Raw genomic sequence first — 20,087 nt, 5'->3', positions numbered from 1 at the left:
TGATACCTTCTCGAACAACAAATTTTATTATGAATTTGTTTTAGGAAATGATTATTATTATTATTTAGGGGTAATTTACTGAAAAATACCAGATAAATATTTGCAATGAATAATTTCAACACAGATACACATTTACTCGTGATTGGTCTATAAGAGATCTAAAGAGCAGATGAGCCATTACAGGTCTAATATGTACCATTAGTTGCTTATTAACCTCTCTCCTTTCATCGCTCTCGGTCGCTCTACAGGAAAATGACTCACGGGTCAGAGCGAGATGGGAGTGAAGAAACTGTGGGAACTTTAACACACGCACCAACACAAAATGAGCGTGACATTAAACATCTTAGTTATGAACGATCAACGTCAAGGAGTAACTGAAAGACAAATGTGCATGTAAAAGAGGCGGGCTTATAAAGTTTTCTCATGAGAGTGAGGAAACCCTTCCCATCAGTCACGGATGAACGGATGATCAGATCTGTTGTGATGATATGGAAAAATGAAAGAGATATAAGGCATGCTGGCTGTTTGACATCTGCCTGTGGCTGCAGGCCTGTGATTTTGGTAAAGCGTGGGTGATGGGTTTATGGAGTTCTTAGGAATTGTATATATTGGATTTGTGTAGTCTTGTGGGTGTCTACTGCTGCATCACACCTCATTGTTCCTTGGTTATAGGGGTTTGCCAAAAGAGAAGAGCTAAAATGTCAATACAAGTCATGAAATACAATTTCTTCACGTAATTTTCAATATTTTTGTGTGAAAATGAACATTTTATGATGCAGGATTTAAATAATTGAGGATTGATTGTGGGTGTTACATTCAAGAATGCAGTCAGGTGGTCAATGGGGGAGGCTGATAGAGTATGAGGAATTCATGATGTCAGCTGAAAAAAATGATAAAGAAAATGAAGGGCAGGATTTAGGAATGTATTAATTCGCCAAAAGTGGGTGTGACATATCAGTATCTAGTCTAGTCTGATAAAGTAAGCAAAAACGCCCTAGAGGCGGACAAATTATAATATTTTATTATAATAAATTGTATAACAATATTTATAATTATTTTAATACAATTAAATTATTTATTTAAATATTAGATAATAATAATATAATATATTAATATAATAATAACAATAATAATATTTTCTTTTAGTTTGTTTTATACATTTTTTGTGTGAATTACAACGTACCTCTCTCTCTCTCTCTCTCTCTACTGTTATGCAGGAGCCAATCTTTGTCTCATAGCATCCTGTCCTTGTCTGAAGTTAATCAAATGCTGTGCATTCCATCAACCAGAGGCTGAGGGGCGTGTCCCGAGGGGCAGGGGTGGGCGGTTCCCATTTAGGCATGTGCCATAATCTATTCATGACAGCTCTTTAACGGGAGTGAGGCCCAGCTGCTCTAATTTAAAAATTAAGACCCCCACCTTTATCAGGCCCTCCTTCCTCCATCTCCATTTCACAGGAGATCCCCCTCCTCACGCCCTTTTCTCCTCCATCCCCCATTTCTGTCATGCTTTTTCTTTCGAGACACCATGACGGCCTAACACGGGGGACGTGATTAACCGCTTCACGTTCAGCTAAAAAAAGAGCAGTTTGTCGTTCTGAGTGAAAGCCGCATTGGAGCATCTGCCATTACAGGCCCTTGAAAAGACTGAGACTATTGGTGCCGTGAACACAATGGAGGACTAGCAGGGGTCTTGAGTTGGGATATTCACGGGTTTGCTCATGAATAATATATGATTATTAACAGGGCTGTCACAATAGCAACTTGTGCCGTGATGAGTCGGGAATGAGCCTCATTAGAATGCAATCTAGTACCTGAAATGCAATAAGGAAAAGACATGATGCATAATGCGATTTGGCCTGACATTCTTTGACACGCTCAGACTTCAGAGATAAAGTCTGTGCAGGCGCGTGCAGAGTTCTATGGATCAGGGTCAATTTTAAATGTATGTCACCTCATTCATTTTATGTAAATGAAAACACAACTTTGGGGTATATGTTTAGTTCAGGGGGTTGAACGAGGAACAATTTTCAATATTCTTTATATATTTTGATTTTGACATGCTCCTGAACTGTCATGCATCTTAAATGAACAGAACACTTTTTTATATGCGGGTGATCTTATTTGTTTTGCATCCATTAATAATACTACAAATCCATGAACTAATAGACCACATACATAGAGATGCATTGCACAGTTGAAAACAAGGTGAGCGTTATTACCATCGCTCGCCCTGCCCGGTCATGAATATAGAAGCCTTGGCCCCGCCCCTCTCCAGTGAACGCGCTGTATAGATTGAGCGCTCGCCCGGTCACATTCGCAGCGTTTTCTCCAGCCCGTGGGCATTGTTGTAAAACAGAAGGACAATACAAGAATAGAGACGCGGATAATAGAGCGCCAAAGGGGGCATCAAGGAATCTCTCCGCTATTGGATCTGAGCGGATCTGTCCTCGTGCATGTGCTGCTATATGAGAGCCGTGTGCCGGCTGAACTTCTAGTTTCGTAGCGGACGGTGCCGACGGAAAGAGGAGGCATGATTCTCAGACCAAGTTTTGCGCTGCTGTCCGTTCATGTGATTTTGAGGTGCCTGTGGATGAGGGTACGTGAGTTTTATATGCCACTTTAAAATATAAAGTTAAACTGACATAATTTTAAATACATTTACATTTAGGTTGAACATCCATGTTTCTTGTGTTGGTGGGTGATCCGCAGCCTGATGTTGTCAAATAGATGCTTGACAGATGTTTTGGGTGTTTTTCTTGGATTTGCTAGAAACGTTAACATTGAGATTAAACTGATGGCGTTGACATGTGCGACTTTCTTTATGCAGATATCAGACAACACATTTCGTTTATTTTGCCACTTATTTTTAGTGATAGATAGATAGATAGATAGATAGATAGATAGATAGATAGATAGATAGATAGATAGATAGATAGATAGATAGATAGATAGATAGATAGATATGACAGGACTTTAAACTAATACTAAATATTATTATTATTGGTTTATTTCAGGTATGTCAGGCATCTGGACATTTCGAGCTGCAAGTTTTGTCGGTAGAGAACATGAACGGAGAGCTTCAGAACAGCGCGTGCTGTGACGGCGTCCGGAGCGCGCAGGACAGCCGATGCACCGCGGACGAGTGCGACACGTTTTTCCGGGCGTGTTTGAAGGAGTATCAGTCTCGGGTGTTTTCGGGAGGCCCGTGTAGCTTCGGTAGCGGATCTACTCCAGTTATCGGTGGAAATACGTTTTCTCTCAAGCCCCTCGCCGATCAGAACGATAAATCCAGGATTGTGCTGCCCTTCAGTTTCGCATGGCCGGTGAGTTGGAATAAAAGCTCTGTTGTTGTGTTAACATAGAGATTGAGAAATCTTAATCTGATTGAACAGAACTCAGAAATAGGATTATTGCCTCGTTGTCACACGTTTTGGCCGTGGGAACATTTCTCAGGATGGGTTTTAAATACATTTTCATGCTGAAAAATAGAAAACATTTACAGAGGGATTTTGGCTTTAATTGAAATTGATTTAGTCTTAATGGAAACTATAAAGGTCTCTGACTGTGAGTCTCTACTGGTAATGTATTGGGTTAGAATTGGTGGGATGTTACCTGGCCGAACACCATTCAATCCTACTGGCATAAGACCTGAAAACACACTTCTTAAAGGGATTGTGTACTGGGTTCAGTTGTAACATCCATTTGGAATGGAAACCATTAGGCTTTATTGTTCTTTTTTTCTTTAGGTAAGTATTGTCTACAAGAGGCAGCAAATAAAAATATAACTGGTTAAAAACAGTTATGAAAAAAATATTGTCCTGAGAACTCAGTTTAACATTCTGGGTAAAGTCCACCTTGGTTATTAGTTTTCTGAATGCCCGCCAGTTTGGTTTTATGTTCTTGTACCCTGGAACTATTGTTCCTTATTCAGAACCTTATGTGACAGCTTGACATCCAGTTCCCTCAATTTTCTTAACTTTCTCGACTCAACCAACATTTTAAACGTCACCTTCTGTTTGTAAATACGCACTTGACGTTTCACGGGGATCTGGAAACAGGTTGTTTTCTGCGTCATTCATTTGTTCTGGCATCATTCATTTGCTCTGTGCCACTGCATTCCTTTATGTTGATCTTCAGGCTAGAAGGGGTTTACGTTACCCCAACCCGACCGGTATACTTTGCCAATGTTCGCTCAAAACAGAAGGACAATGCGCTATTAAACACCTGAGTTTATCTCTGTTGATGGATATTAAGAGGCTGTTTTACACACAATGGCCACAGGAAGCAGCTCTTAGATATCCAGTCAACTCGGGACCACCATTGATCATTTCATGCCTTTTATCTCCCTATCTTTATATCTCTCATTGGCTGTGTTAAAAGGTAATCACTTGTGTACCTAAACAACATCAAGGTATCATAGATTTTTACTTGGATACCAACATATGAATGACAAATAAAATGCAGACAGTTTTATGATGCACACAAAATCGTTCAATGTAAGACTGCATTTTACAGAACGACTCTCAGTGCAAATCTTATCCCGGCATTTAATTTTCCCAGTTCAGAATCTGAATGCTTTGCATTGTACACCGGCCGAATCGCATGTTTACTTTCACAACTCATGAGACAGAGCTGTCAATAAGAGGTCACGCCGTGTCAGTCTGATAGTCCAATTAGGCCCGGTTACCGTGGCAGCCGTGCCACAAACATCTCACCCCCTGCCCACAGCGGTCTAGAGTCTAGACCTGCCTCTGAGCGCCTCTGAATGGAGATTCATTAGACATTGTCATCTTGCATGCTTTCTTTTCCATCACATGTCTACCTAGCAATTGAACTCTGGTCGGGCGTTGTGGTGCATTGTGGGTCGCGGTTCAACAAAGCGGGTTTACAAAGAAGCACAGGGGATCTTTGGATGAGAGTGTGTGTGTTCTGATCCATTGTTGCTTGTTTTTAAATCTTTTTCTTTTAAATCTCAGATGAAAGTGAACAAAAACAATGAAAATCCAATCTACACACAATCTCATCAAATTTTGTTCTCCACAGTACTTCTGTCTGTGTGTGTCTCTTTTTCTGTCACACACACACACACACACACACTCGTCTGATGATGTTACCTCAATCATTTGTGTCTGTTTGACAACGGATGGATTAAAGCTCATAAAAGTCCACAAATCCCTCGGACCGCGGGACAGGAAGAGATAGCATCATGTGTTTGTGTGAGGTCAAATCAGAGGACAATGTTACAGTAAATCCTACACGTCTTTCTTCTCTGTATCTCACCATTAGCCTTGTCTTATTATTGTCTCTGTTGGTTTGTCTTTTACTTTGGTTCTCAGGCTTCGGCATGTTCACAATTTTTCTCACACATTCCTTCAGTCTCCTGCCCCTCTTGTTACTGGAGAGATTGACACTAGTTCACTGATGTCTTGATAAAGCTGAAAAGTGGCAATAACTTACTCTCTCTCTCTCTCTCTCTCTCTCTCGCTCTCTCTCTCTCTCTCTCTCTCTCTCTCTCTCTCTCTCTCAAAGCATCAGCATATCAATTATGTTTAGTTAAACCTTGTTTCCTTTTGTCACACTCATTCATCTCCTTTTGTATTGTATCATCGCATCTTGTTTCTTCTTGTCTCATCTCTTCTCATCTCATATCAGAAAATGCTGTATCATGTTAAAAGTGTTTGTGTATCGCTGTTTGTTCACGTGTGTTTCTCTCTCTTGTAGAGGTCATATACACTGATTGTGGAGGCTTTGGACTTCAATAATGACTCAAGCACTGGCAGTGAGTATCTTACACAAACACACACACTTGTGTTTATGGAGAGCAGTGTGAGTGTGACAAAGAGAGAGAGTTTGTGTAATGTATGTTAAACTAGGGAGAATGCCGTGCGTGTGTCATTAAACCACTGCCTGCACCTGTTTGCATTCATCAGACATTTAAAAAAAATAATGCATGAGATGACACGCGCACACACGCACACAACGTTGAATGCTTGAGGAATTTGCTTTAATAGTGTGTAATAAATCAAAAGTGTAAAGTGTGTGTGTGTGTGTGTGTTTAGAGTCCAATTTCATTATGAACCCGTTTCATGTCTGAGTGAATAAAGTGTGTGTGTGTGCGCTAAATCAGAACACAACTGCAAATATTGACTATTACTTAACGTCAAGGTGTTAAGTAGTCTTAAGTGCAGCTTCTGTACACACACACATTAGTAAATGAGAGCACAACAAAGACTAACCAATCAAATAAGTGGTTTAGATCCTGCTTAAATAAAGTTTTATTCATCAAACATTTATACTATTTCTGAAGTCTTGTGTATCTATAAAATACCTGGATTCATTTCCGATACGTAAAGTGTGCAATGCATACTACACAATACTGTGTCCTACAATGCAATGCTCTCGACCGGCTCTCAATCTACTTTCACGTAGGGCTGTTCAACGATTAATCGCAATTAATCACATCCAGAATAAAAGTTTGTGTTTACATAATATATGTCTGTGTACCGTGCATGTTATTTTGTATTTATAAACACAAATAAATGTATATATTTAAGAATAATATATAAAATGAATAAATGTTTATATATATATATAGTTTAAATTATATATAAATATAATTTTAAAAAATGCAGTCTAAAACTAACACAATAAAACAAAAACATTTTTTTGTCTTATTTTGGAACCAAATATATTCATGTATGTGTAAGTGTATGTGTTTATAAACACAAACTAAATCTGCACAGTGCACAGACAATTTTCGTTTCTGGATGCGATTAATCGTTAAATGGCCCTCCTTACACACTAAAAAATTCTCTAAAGTTTCAGATTAGTGGGTGGTAGTAAACAGTCCCCGATCCACCTTTTCTTCTCACGCTGGCGCGTGATATTTCCAGCATCATACGTGTGTGTGAGGATCTCTCTCTCTTACTCTGGCTAGCAGTGACATCTTGGCTTTGGCAGCCTCATGCTTGTCTTCCCGTAGGACAGGTTTGGGTCGAGACAGTTAGTTCGTCCAAACCTCGGGCCACACACGCTTCACACGCTCGTCTCACAATTTAAAGTCCCGTGGCCAAATACCTCACCGCTGTGCTGGATTTAGGCCTGGCCTAAAAAATGACTACATAGTTTTTCTGACTGTATAAGTTATAGTAAACAAAGAATACTGTACGCGGCAATTTATAGTGTGACTATAAATATACAACATGATGTCATGATATGTATTTTTCTCTTATTCTTGTAGGTATAAATGGACAGGTCATCGAGAAAGCAGTGCAGTCTGGTATGATCAACCCAAATCGCCAGTGGCAGGTTTTGAAACACAACGGCCCCGTGGCTCAGTTCCAGTACCAGATTCGGGTCACCTGTGATGAACATTATTTCGGCCTCGGCTGTAATAAGTTTTGTCGACCCAGGGATTATTTTTTCGGTCACTACACCTGTGATCACAACGGCAACAAGACATGCCTGGAGGGTTGGGCCGGCCCAGAATGCAACACCGGTAAGAGGACAGGCTGGACGGTTCATTTAAATGAAAATATATACCGTACATGTATTCGTTGATTCATCTGACTCAGTGTTAAGTTGAGGAATTAATGCCGTTTGATCGTCACACTCATGACAAGCTTTGACTTGCGCACAGATACAGAACGATTATTATACCCCGCATGAAGAACCAAGAGGAGCGGGAGGGAAATGACATCATGTTCATAGTGAAGTGTTGTGATGCAAGAGAGTTGCTAAGATCACAAAGATGGGATGGATCACTAAACTCTCTTGTTCTCTTTCCTGTTTTCCCAGCGATCTGTAAGCAAGGCTGTAGCACTGAGCACGGCTCTTGTAAAGTACCCGGAGACTGCAGGTAAAATGCTAGTTTTTATTTCTTTTTGCCAAGTTTTAAAGCAGCATGGCATGTATCTTTGAGTTTAAAGTAATGCTGTCAAATCGATTAATCGCGTTTGTTTATGTTATATATGTGTGTGGCTTGTATATTTTTATGTACAGTATATATAAAAACATGCACATACATGTGTACATATAATAAATATTCAGTATTTGTATTAAACTATAGTTAACATTATGTATACAGTTAAATATTACTTATTTCTTAAATATATACATGTATTTTTATGTATTTATATATACATAAAGATATACACACCCCACTCAAATATATTACATAAACACAAACATTTATTTTGTAATCGTTTTGACATCACTAGTTGACAGCTCAGAATGGCCTATGATAGATTTGTTTAAGATGGCAGATTAAGCAGATGGTAGATCAAATCCACAATTTTAGTTATTTCAGATTTTCTTCTTTTCTCAGTTGTTCATATGGCTGGCAAGGAGAATACTGTGATCAGTGCATTCCTCACCCTGGGTGTGTGCACGGCACCTGTGTCGAACCCTGGCAGTGCCTGTGTGACACCAACTGGGGCGGGCAGCTTTGCGACAAAGGTGTTTTACTCTATACCATTCCCTTAAATTTTTCTATAGACCATTTTGAAAGACACATGCAACACTGGGTCCAGATTCTTTCTGTTTAAGTTTTTTAACCATAAACTAACACAACAATTTGAACTAAATTGAAATACTTTAAATGATACAGAAAGTGCTTTTCAACCAGTCTTGCAAAAGGGTCTATATTTCCTTCTATCGAGTTGATCCACATTAAATATGGATAGTTTCAAACTGATTTGTTTAATACAGATTTGAATACCTGTCGTACACGGCAGCCCTGTCTTCATGGAGGTACCTGCAGTAATACCGGACCGGACAAGTACCACTGCGCCTGTCCTGACGGATACTCTGGACTGAACTGTGAGAATGGTGGGTCACAGTTACATACATGTCGTACAAAGGCGACATCCTTAACAGACCAACATCATTCGAGCCAATCGTTCAAGACAAAGTTGGGTCAAGTTAGAAATTAGGTTAACTTCCTGAAGATCTTATGGAGGATTTATTTTTAATTTAAAATGGGTTGTACATCTTCGATTTGGATCGCTTGCGTTGCCTAATAGTGAGAGTCAGACTATTGCTCTTGCAAGCCAAATTGAATCAAATATTATGTTGTCATCTGGCCAAAATGTCTCTTTTATATGTTTGGTCGAAGATTTCCTACTCGTTTTTGGCACTTGACGAATGTTCATTCTGGATATTGCCTGTCACTCTTACTTATTTCAGTGTTTCTATCTAGATTTTGACAGTGATTGTAAAGCAAGTTGAAGGGAGGAAAATAGGGATCATTTCTTCCAAAAAACATACACCCGACACACAAACAAACTGCGTCTGACTCAGCCAAGCCAAAGAATGCAGTGTGCATTAATAGATTAAGACAGAAAAATGCATCACATCAGTTGTGTGGTAGAGGGATAGTTATGTTTCTTGATTGGGTGAATTTAGCATAATGTACCCAACCAGCCTGTTCGGTACACAAAGGAAAGAAATTTTCCCGTTATTTTGTCTTTGTTTACCATCAATTGGAAACGAGCACACACTGCCTCTTGTTGCTCTCCATGTTTCTGTTGGTGTGGTCTGTAGCCGGTGTGAGAAAGGCCGAAGGGGTTTTCCAGTCCACCGACTGTATCTGATAAAAAGAGTGACGGACCTAAACAGGGAGTTACTGAGAGATTGAAAGGGGAAAACCAAGGATGTGATCCTGTCTCGCTGTATATAACTCCAGATTAATTGTGATTTCAAATTGAATCTTGCGTGCTTTGTTGGCATGCCATTGGTATTACAACAGCCTTTGTTTTGCCAAAGAAGGGCAAAAGAAAAGTGCAAATAAAATAAACAGTTAGTAAGTATTGAAAAATATTTAACCTAAAATAATTCATTGCAATGAATAATCTGGTCTGTGTGTTTTATTTTAGAGTAGCCTTTTCCAAACGTCTGTGTATTTTGTTTGTCTCAGCTGCAGTGTGGTGTAATTTGATTACATTGCGGACACAACATTATAACCTCTCTCTCTCTTTCTGTAGTGGATAATGCCTGCCTTTCTGAGCCGTGTTTGAACGAAGGCAGTTGTGTGGAGTCCAGTCAGGGATTTGAGTGTCAGTGTGCGGCCGGCTGGAGCGGACCGTCCTGCAATATCAGTAAGCCTGTTTATATGAGTGTGTGAAAGCCCTAATAATGCTCTGTTTTCCCGGGATACCAAAGTCAATATTGTAAATTATAAAAATGATTTATAAATTATACTGTCCACCTTGATAAGTAATGCTGTGGAAATCAAACCTTAGGTTTATATGGAGTCCAGAATACTATGTAACGTTGGGGGGTGGGGTTTAAGCAAGGAAGCAACCACCCTGTACATCATTGTAATGATATTTTTTTGGGTGAAATTGCTTTAAAATGTTGCTTTAAATCTATGAGAGCTGAGAACTTCTGAAGTCTCAAAATCCTTAACATTTTCCTCTGGGTTTTCCGTTCTTCCTCAGATGTAGACGACTGCAATCCAAACCCCTGCAATCAAGGCGGCATGTGCGTGGACCTGGTGGACGGATTTAAATGCGTTTGTCCCGCTCAGTGGACCGGAAAGACCTGTCTCATCGGTGTGTGTCCTGCACTTTTCTCTTTACCCCTCTCTGCGCCTCAACTTTTCCGGCACTGTTCTTTTCTTCTCTGGCTCTCTGTCTTTGAGTCCGTGTGTGTGTGTGTGTGTTTGCTCAAAAATCCAATTACCGTGGTAACCGAGTCAGCCTTGGAAGAATTTAAGTAACAGACCACCATGAGACCCCCACTGTTTCATACTAGAGTGCATTTACACACACACACACACACACACACACACACATCATCTTGCTTATTCTAAAGGGACGTTGGGATGTAATGGAATTTTCCTGCATTTATTTCGCTCTGATTTTTATTTGGACCATCCTCATGTTGTTTTGTCATTTTTGGCGCAGATGCTAATGAGTGTGAGGAAAGCCCTTGTGTCAATGCCCACTCTTGTCGAAATCTGATTGGTGGATACTTCTGTGACTGTCTCCCGGGTTGGAGGGGCCAGAACTGTGACATCAGTAAGTATTTTACAGTTGATTCTCAGTTTTGATTTAAAGCAGCTAAAGCCTTAATTTATTTAGGAGGGGGGGGGTGTAAACTACGTAAACATTACAAGCAAGTAGTACAAAAAGATCAGTGTTTGAAACCCGTTATTATCTGCATCATCTTGATTGGTTGAGCTGGCACAAGTTTAGGAAGTGACATCATGCAACTCAAACAACACTGACATCTCTCCCAGAAACCCAGAGAACTTAAACTTTGGTTTGTCAAATATTACACGCAAGTTGGGTTTATGAAATATTTTGTTAATCTAATAATGCTTAAAACATTTCACCATGTTAGGTCTGTTTCATAGAATTGTGCAGATTTGCAACAGAGCTCAATATGACCTTAAATGGAGCTTAATGTTACTTTCTTGACATGATTTATGCAATGTGAAATTATATTTTGATGGATTACCCCCACAGATGTCAATGACTGCCACGGACAGTGTCTTAATGGAGGCCTGTGTAAGGTAAGCCCATTTCCCCAAGCTTTTTCATTGGTTTTGGCCGAGGAGAAAGAGCCCCCCAGAAACCCTTTTTCCCTCCACCCCATCACCTCCGTCTCCTGCCATTCTTGTTTAAAAACAGCGCAAGCTGAGTCACGCTTTGGAGAGCGAACAGAAAAAAAGAGTAGTCAAAGTGAGAGAGAGAGCGTGAGAGGAGAAAGATCACATTACCATAAACTTTCTTGTCTCCTTTCCTTTGTTTTTTATCTTTCGTTTACTTTCCTCAGTCCTTGTTTTCAGCATGTTAGTCCAGGCTGGTTCTCTTGCAGCTGGAAAACATTAGAACAATGTCTGAGTCGGTTAGAAGTGAATACAATGCGAATAAAGTTATAATCTCTGCTGACACTCTTGTGTTTGATTTGATCGAATGCAGCGAGATGTAATGGATACCAGGTTAACAGAAGGTGTGGGTGGTATGAGCATAACTTTATACTACGGTATAAGTACTTTCATACCACAGTAACAGTACAAATGGATAGAAAAGTAAATACAAGGTTTGGGATTTAAAAAAAGGTTAGAAAAGGAGGGTTGTGATGTAAAATAAAAGAGAAATGTAAAAAATTCTGGACCCTTCTGTGACAAAAAACGTACAAACTGCTTTGTATGAAAAATAGGTGTTTTGCTCTTTAAAATGATCTGAAATCCTTCTAGAATAACTTTGTGGAGTTCAAGCTCTCAAGTTTATGTTAATTTATTTAAAATAACTTGTAAAAAAGAGTTTCGCATTAAACGAGAACAATGCAATAAAATCATTGTATTTGTAAACCATTAAAGTAATTGCGTTGCAAATGAAAATGAATTTATTTTAAATAATAATTTATAAATATATAATATATATATGGAACTTAAAGAATGTAGTCGAAAAGATAGGATAGTATTTGGGAAAAACATTTCCAAGATAAATTGAAACTATCAAAATATTGCATATGTGGACATCGCAATGGTTTGCAATAAATGTATACTTAAAAAATGCCTGGTGAGACAGAAAACGTATATAAACCGATTTGCCGGATTCGATATCGTTCAGATGATGTACATAATGAACAATTTATAACTAATTGTCTCTCTCTCTCAGGATCTGGTAAATGGCTTCAGGTGTCTGTGCGCTCCGGGATTTGCAGGTGAACACTGCGAGAGAAACGTGGACGAATGTGCCAGTCGACCCTGCCTCAATGGAGGGCGATGCCAAGACGGCGTCAACGGATTCCAGTGTTTGTGTCCAACTGGATTCTCAGGCGTCCTGTGTCAGGTTTGTAAAACACATTGTTGAATCAACACATTAAGGCTTTTAAATGGCACGAATGATCTCGTGAGCAGATATAGAATACGTGTTTGTTTTGTCTTCAGCTGGATGTGGACTACTGTGAGAGCGGCCCGTGTCAGAACGGAGCGCAGTGTTTCAGTTTGGCCTCAGACTATAACTGTAAATGTCCGGAAGATTACGAGGGAAAGAACTGCTCGCAGTTAAAGGACCACTGCCTTACCACACCCTGTCAAGGTACTTTGTCTTCTTAAACACCATGTGCGTGTTCTCTAGGAGTCACGGTAACTCCAACTTTATCAAGAGCTGATCGCTCCCTTATATGCGCGTGTAAGATTATCTGGTTGGGCTCATTCTGAGGTTTTAATGGGCACTTGAAATAGAAGTAGAGGCTTTTTTAGTCAGCCCGGCCGTAAAGCTATCCCCTCGTCCCAAGGCCTCAAGCGTTTGATGCTGTGCCATTGTGTAAAGCGCTGCGTTAACGATCGCCAGCACTAGTCTATTGGTCCCCCGGGTTGTGTCGCCATAGTAACAGATAAGATCTTGTTACACAACGCATATGCAAACTTCACAAGCTTACCGAAAGGGGAAAACCCGTCCGTGAAGCGACTACATGACGGTTTCACTAATTCATAGCTTTCAACATACCTGTCAATGATCAGGGTTTGTATTTGATCCTGCCAGTACATGCAAGAACATAATACCGAATTTAGTCTTGTATGGATAAAGGGTTCCCACCGCAAAATATTAGTGTATTATTGATTTTCAGGCCTGGAAAAGTCTTGAACATTTTTACTGCAAATGTAAAGTTTTCCCATTTTGATATAAAGATATTTGATATGTCTATGTCTGATGTGTCTATAAGATGAATGGCTACAAAAGTAATTTATTATTGTCTAGTTTGTTCCAAAAGTACCAATCTTTCCGGTGTTTTACCCCGTACCTTCTCCATCATTCTCAGTGATTGACAGTTGCACGGTTGCCGTGGCGTCCAACAGTACACCAAGTGGCAGACGACTCATCTCCTCAAATGTTTGTGGTCCTCACGGCCGCTGCCAAAGTCACGCCGGTGGACATTTCAGCTGTAAATGTCAGGAGGGATTTACCGGAACATACTGCCATGAGAGTAAGAAAAACGTGCCATATTTAGACCCGTCTCTGACTTCAGTGCTCTTTTGTAGATTTTTCGATTTTCTGACATTGTATTTCTCTCTTAGACATCAACGACTGTGAAAGTAATCCCTGTCACAATGGTGGTACATGTATTGATAAAATCAATGTGTACCAGTGTATCTGCGCTGATGGCTGGGAGGGACCCAACTGTGAGACCAGTGAGTATATTTTTACCCCGAACCATCAGTTCAATTCAGGTGTATTAGAAATGATTATGTATGTGTATTGGAATACATTAAAATGATGAATAATATTTTGAATAAAAATCATATATAATATGTATAATAATACATCTATATTCTTTATTTAATGAAATTATATTTAGCAAAAAAATTGTTTTCAAAACAGACATTGACGACTGTAGCATGAAGCCTTGTCGAGATCGTGGTGTGTGTCGCGATCTTGTGAACGATTTTTACTGCGAGTGTGAAAATGGATGGAAGGGAAAGACTTGTCACTCACGTAAGTCCCGCCCCACTTCATCTACATAGCAATGTTCTTTTGGGTGGTAAAGGCAGAGAGATTTAAAAACATAAAAATGCAAGTCTCAAAATAGATAAAATTGTAAAACTAGTTAAGCGGCAGAAAAAGATAATTGCTAATATTGTCTGTAAACAGATTGATTTATTGTTGCTAGGTGAAAGCCAATGTGATGAAGCTACTTGTAACAACGGAGGTACATGCTCTGACGAGGGGGACTCATTTAAATGCATGTGTGCCCCTGGATGGGAGGGAACTACCTGTAATATAGGTAAGCAGCTATTCTAAATGACAATATTTTACGGGTTAAACTCTTAATCAGTTGTAAAAACATGTTTTTATGCTGTTACCTAAAGCAAAGAACAGCACCTGCTCGCCGAACCCTTGTGAGAATGGAGCCACGTGCGTTGTAAGAGGCGACAGCTTCACCTGTGTCTGCAAAGAAGGATGGGAGGGGCCCATCTGCAGCCAGAGTACGGCAAAACTTCCCGTTCCCCTTCCTTACTACTTCCTGTCTTGACTTCTGTCTACTTCCTGTTTCCAACTCTCATCTACTGCTTCATGGTCCTTAAGGTTCTCTTTCAAATAATAAACATACTGTATATAGTTACAATATAACAATTTTCATAGAAGTTAAGCTCCAAATGCTCTTCTTTAGTTTTATCTGCAGATGAACCGCAGAACTTGCAAAAATTTAATTCCAGTCAAGTTGAGAAAAAGACCCCAAAATTTTACTTTAGTCTCCACTGAACTAAAGGCAATAAGTAGTCAATATGGTAAACTATAACTATTTTATTGTAAACTTAAAACAATAAAAAAAACGTATTTAGGCCTACTCCAAACCAGATCATTAAGCAGTTTGTGCGTGATGAGCATTCTTGACGATGCATGTAAACATTTCATACCAACATCAAAAGTGTCTTTCTAGATCTTTTTTTCGTACATATTGTTACGCAAATCTCATTTAATAATGGATTGCATTTTGTTTTTCAGATTCCAACGACTGCAACCCCCAACCATGGTAAGCTCCATTAAATAACATTTGTGTCAATTATTAAAGTATTTTCTGCTTATCTCACTATACGCCTCATCTTTGTGCAGCTATAACAGTGGCACGTGTGTGGACGGTGATAACTGGTACAGGTGTGAGTGTGCCAGTGGATTTGCGGGGCCCGACTGTCGCATCAGTGAGTTATTGATGCTTTTTGCCCAGTTGACATTTTTCTAACATATACTTTCTATATTCTGTTGCTCCCAAAGCTTGAAAATATAAAAATGTATTCACATGACTGGATAAATATTGTGTCATAACATGCACGTCTCCCCACAGACATTAATGAGTGCCAGTCGTCTCCTTGCGCATTCGGGTCCACATGTATTGATGAAATTAACGGCTATCGTTGCCTGTGTCCACCTGGCAGAACTGGACCCAGGTGTCAAGAAGGTAAATGACCCAGACAAGTTAATATACTGTATGTAAATATACGTACAAACCTTTTTGTTTTGTGTGTACATGTTGAAGTGAAATATGCCATGATTTTTTTCTCAGTGTCTGGTCGTTCATGTGTGGTCGGAGGTCGCTTTGCTGTGGATGGCACAAAGTGGACTGAAGATTGCAACACCTGTTACTGCAATAAGGGCGTTGTCACCTGTACCAAGGTATGAGCCCGTTTTTGTAGCTGTTTTGTAATTCTTAATGTTTATTTTACGCTCAGTCATTCATTTTACATCATTTCTCTCCGTCAGCTGTGGTGTGGCCCTAAACCCTGCCGCTTGCATGGCTCCGGGCGAGATGAGTGCCCGTTGGGTCAGCTCTGTGTGCCGGTACGCGAGGAGCAGTGTTTCGTGAAGCCCTGCTCCTCACAGGGTGAATGCTGGTCAGCTCACCGCCCAGCCATACGGGCGAGATGTCACCCGGAGAGCGACTGCGCGAATGTTACCTTTACTTTTAATAAGGATACTATGCCACAGGTGTGAACATAGAGACAACCTAAGTCAAGACATGTGTTGTTATTTTTGTCTATTTTATTGTCTATTTTTGTCAATTTTTTATATTCAAATTACAATGATTAAATGGGTGTGAAAAAGATATTGATTTAATTTATTTACATATATTAAGAAATATTTTCATTTCATTTAATTGTATTTCATTTAATAATTTAATTGTAATTATTTTAGTTAATTTAGAAAATCTGCAACAATTTTTAAATAAAATTCATTTCAGATCACATACATAGATATTAGGATATATTTAGATGGATTAAAAACCTATGATGTGCTTTGATATTTCATGTTCTACAAATATAATCACAACCCTGCATTTCTTAGTGAATTCTTTTTGTGTAACATACGAGCCCATCAAATTGACGTACGCCATTTTAGAAGTACTGATCTGACAGCTGTGACTGATCTATATTTTCTTTCGTTCTCTCTCAGGGTGTGACAGTGGAGCAAGTGTGTCGAGAACTAAGGCATCTATATGTGACCAGGAATGTTTCAGCAGAGTTTTCCATCTCCATGAGCTGCGAGGCGTCTTCTGTCGCCAATAACCAGATCCATGTGGCCATCGTAAGTGATCTTTTACACATTAACTCGCAGCATTGTGTTAACATCCATTGATGTCTGTTGCACACACACACAGAAATAAAAAAACTTTTACAGTAATTCATCCAATTAAGCTTTATCTTTATGTATTTTGTTTTAGTGAATATTTAAGGGATTGCTTTGTTTCACAGCATGTGACTGAGGATGGCATGCAGGGCCGGGTCCCCGTCAAACAGATCACTGACAGCATCATCGACCTGGTGAGCAAACACAGCGCCAACAGCAGCATCATCGGCTCCATCGCTGAGGTCCGCGTGCAACGCAGACAACAACAGAACCCAAATGGTGAGAAATTACTTTACAGAATTGTAGAAAATTGTTGAGGAGATCATATTTGTGTGTTTTAGGCTTTGCTTTATATATTCATAGGGTGCATTTTACAAGATGCTAACTGTGTTTGCTTAAAATGGATTCTGAATGAAGTGATCCAGAATTCAGTTCTGTTTGCATTCACACTGTATCTGGTCTTGAAAGTGCATTTAGATTTTCTTTTTTAATTTAGAAAATTAGATTAATCTATTTTCAATGCCTTTGTCAATCTCTCTGGTTCAGTAGACTACTTGGTGCCACTGCTGGTTTCCATAGTGACGGCAGTCTGGGTTTTGGCACTGGCATCGGTGTTCCTGTGGTGCGTGCGACAGCGGCGTAAACAGAGTTCCAGCCCCACGGCCATCAACCCCGCTGCCACCTTCTCCACTGGAATCACGGAGGACAACACGGTGAACAACGCTCGTGAACAACTCAATCAGATCAAGAACCACATCGAGAAGAACGCGTCCAACGGCAGCCTGCCCGGCAAAGAACACGGCGATGACAAAAACACGGTTAAAGCCAAAATCAGGACGCATTATTCTGAATCCGCCAGACTGGCAGAGGACATCCCGGATTCCAGCAAGCGGCTGCAGATGGCTCGGTTTCCGCCGGCCTACATGCTGGTCGACCGGGACGACAGGCTGAGCTCCAACGCCACGGATGGAAAACCTCCGCACTGGACTAACAAACAAGACAACAGGGACCTGGAATCACAGCACAGAGTTCCAGATTCACAGCACAGAGACCTGGAGACGCAACACAGCTTGCGCAAAATGGAGTACATCGTATAGCAGCCGATAGCATGGTGAAGTTGGCACGGTAACAATTACAGCATCGGCGCAGTCCTTGCGCAATGCCCCACGAGGTCAACGGAAGATGACGGAGGATCTGTTTGGAAGCTGTTTATCGTTGACTGTCATGACGATTCCAGACGATTCTGGATTATGTATTACAGAAAGATAATTCACAGGACCACAGGTTGGTTTGGGTGAATTTGTGCACGTCAGTATCAGTAGTGTGCAGTACTTCTAGCCTATCAAAACTCGTCACCAGGATGACGTAATATGCCAAAATTAGCTCCTTGGGTGAATCTCTCAAAATGTTTTTTGTGAGTGAATAAACTGTTTTGCTGAACTGCGTGTGTATTAGCACATGTACATTTAGTTATTCTATAGTTCGTAATGCACGACAAATAAAAATTCTTGTGAATCAGTTCCAAAAATGTATGATTACAGGTGCATCACGTGCCTGAAGATTGTATTCAACCCCTTTTTTATTCCATTTTCATGCTCTTGCCAACAATTTGTTTTTATTTATTTGGCTTTTTCACTTTTTTCAAATATGTATTCAGGCAGGCAGGTCATGCTTCGAAATTACTGTCTATATGAAGAAAGAACTGTCAGTTCAGTCAGTGTTGTATAGATGATTTTGTAAATATTTGAATCATTAATGGTTGTGTATATTTGATTTTATTAACTTAATCATCAAGAGCCTATCTTTTGTTTTTATTTATTTTCATGGTTTGAAAAGATTTGTGTTCAGCATTTGTATTTTTTCATGTTCTGAGATGCCAAAAGATTATCTTATTTTTGAAGAATAGGGTGTGTTTGGATCTATTGTGCAATGTCTGTTTTAGAAAACATGAGCTTGGTTTGTTTTTTAAATGTTGTGAGACGTAAGCTAGATGGGCGGTTTCCATCAGGTTTTGAAACACACGTTGCCTGTACAAATTCACATTTTTTGTCATAAAATTTTGTCCAAATCATTCCTAAAATATTCAATCCTCATAGTTGTTGAGACTTCAGTGTTAAATGAAATTGGCAGGCAATATCAAGCAACATTCGTTTTCTGGTAAACCACATTATTCAAATGAATCGTATCTAAACAGCCCAAAGGGGAACAAACAGTATTAGAAGTGCAATTTTGCTAGTACAGTAATATGAAATATGAAGAAACAGACCTGAATGTGATAAGAGGGACAACTATGAAAGCAAAATTGCTATTATTAGGCCATTTAATGTACAATACAGTAAGTTAACATTTTTTGTTGAATCTTTGATATTTTTCCTACTGCTGCCATGTTTTATTGTACATTTCTTGAATGTTTTTATTTTAGATTTATCAAACTACATAAAAATGTAACTACCCTGGGTTTTGTACACATTTACATTTGAATTCAATCTGTTTACATTTAGATCCCTTAAATCAAATAAAAGTTCACTTGAATGTTTTCCAGTTGAGAAATGCATTTTCCTTGAACAGTTTTAGCCGATGGGCCTTATTCATGAGGCTTGAGAGGAACAAATAACAAGTCGTTCGCAAAAACGCATTCAATACAAAATGACAGTATATGTTAGAACAGATTTATGATCGATTTAAGATCAATTCTGCTCATGCTAATAAAATGCAATTTTTTGCAATACCCAAAAGTTTACTATTAGTTCTAGGACTATTGTTTTCTTATTATGTGCGATTAAATGTGATCCAGAGCCTGAAATGCAGCGTCCACAGCTGTAACAGGTCCCAACAGTGTCCACATTGTGCGAGTCTAGACGTTCAGCTGAGAGCAAACATGTGAGTGAAGTTAAGAAAGTCCTTTACACTGACTCTCTCTCCTGTCGTGGGAAAGCCACAGATACAGTCTCAAACAGACGCCATGAGATGTTTGTAAAGGCAGCGCACAAAGAACGTCTTCTTCTGC

The 20,087-nt window shown here is 39.5% G+C and overlaps 1 protein-coding gene across 1 annotated transcript; it reads left to right on the top strand.

Annotated features, from left to right (window-relative positions):
• The first annotated feature begins 2,275 nt into the window (after positions 1 to 2,275).
• On the top strand, positions 2,276 to 19,616 carry jag1a (jagged canonical Notch ligand 1a). The gene is made up of 26 exons (XM_079462138.1): positions 2,276 to 2,598; positions 3,017 to 3,325; positions 5,724 to 5,781; positions 7,243 to 7,500; positions 7,800 to 7,860; positions 8,329 to 8,459; positions 8,712 to 8,831; positions 9,986 to 10,099; positions 10,442 to 10,555; positions 10,910 to 11,023; positions 11,474 to 11,520; positions 12,632 to 12,805; positions 12,904 to 13,054; positions 13,779 to 13,943; positions 14,035 to 14,148; positions 14,339 to 14,452; positions 14,628 to 14,741; positions 14,827 to 14,943; positions 15,464 to 15,491; positions 15,572 to 15,657; positions 15,801 to 15,914; positions 16,020 to 16,129; positions 16,217 to 16,441; positions 16,907 to 17,038; positions 17,206 to 17,359; positions 17,627 to 19,616. Exons 1-26 carry the CDS (start codon positions 2,533 to 2,535, stop codon positions 18,175 to 18,177), a joined length of 3,741 nt encoding a protein of 1,246 aa, XP_079318264.1. The 5' UTR covers positions 2,276 to 2,532; the 3' UTR covers positions 18,178 to 19,616.
• The last annotated feature ends 471 nt before the right edge of the window (positions 19,617 to 20,087 follow it).

This window comes from Barbatula barbatula, assembly GCF_947034865.1.
Source record: "Barbatula barbatula genome assembly, chromosome: 8".
NCBI lineage: Eukaryota > Metazoa > Chordata > Actinopteri > Cypriniformes > Nemacheilidae > Barbatula > Barbatula barbatula.
The sequence above is the reverse complement of the archived record's forward strand: the minus strand, read 5'-3'. Positions and strand labels throughout refer to the sequence as shown.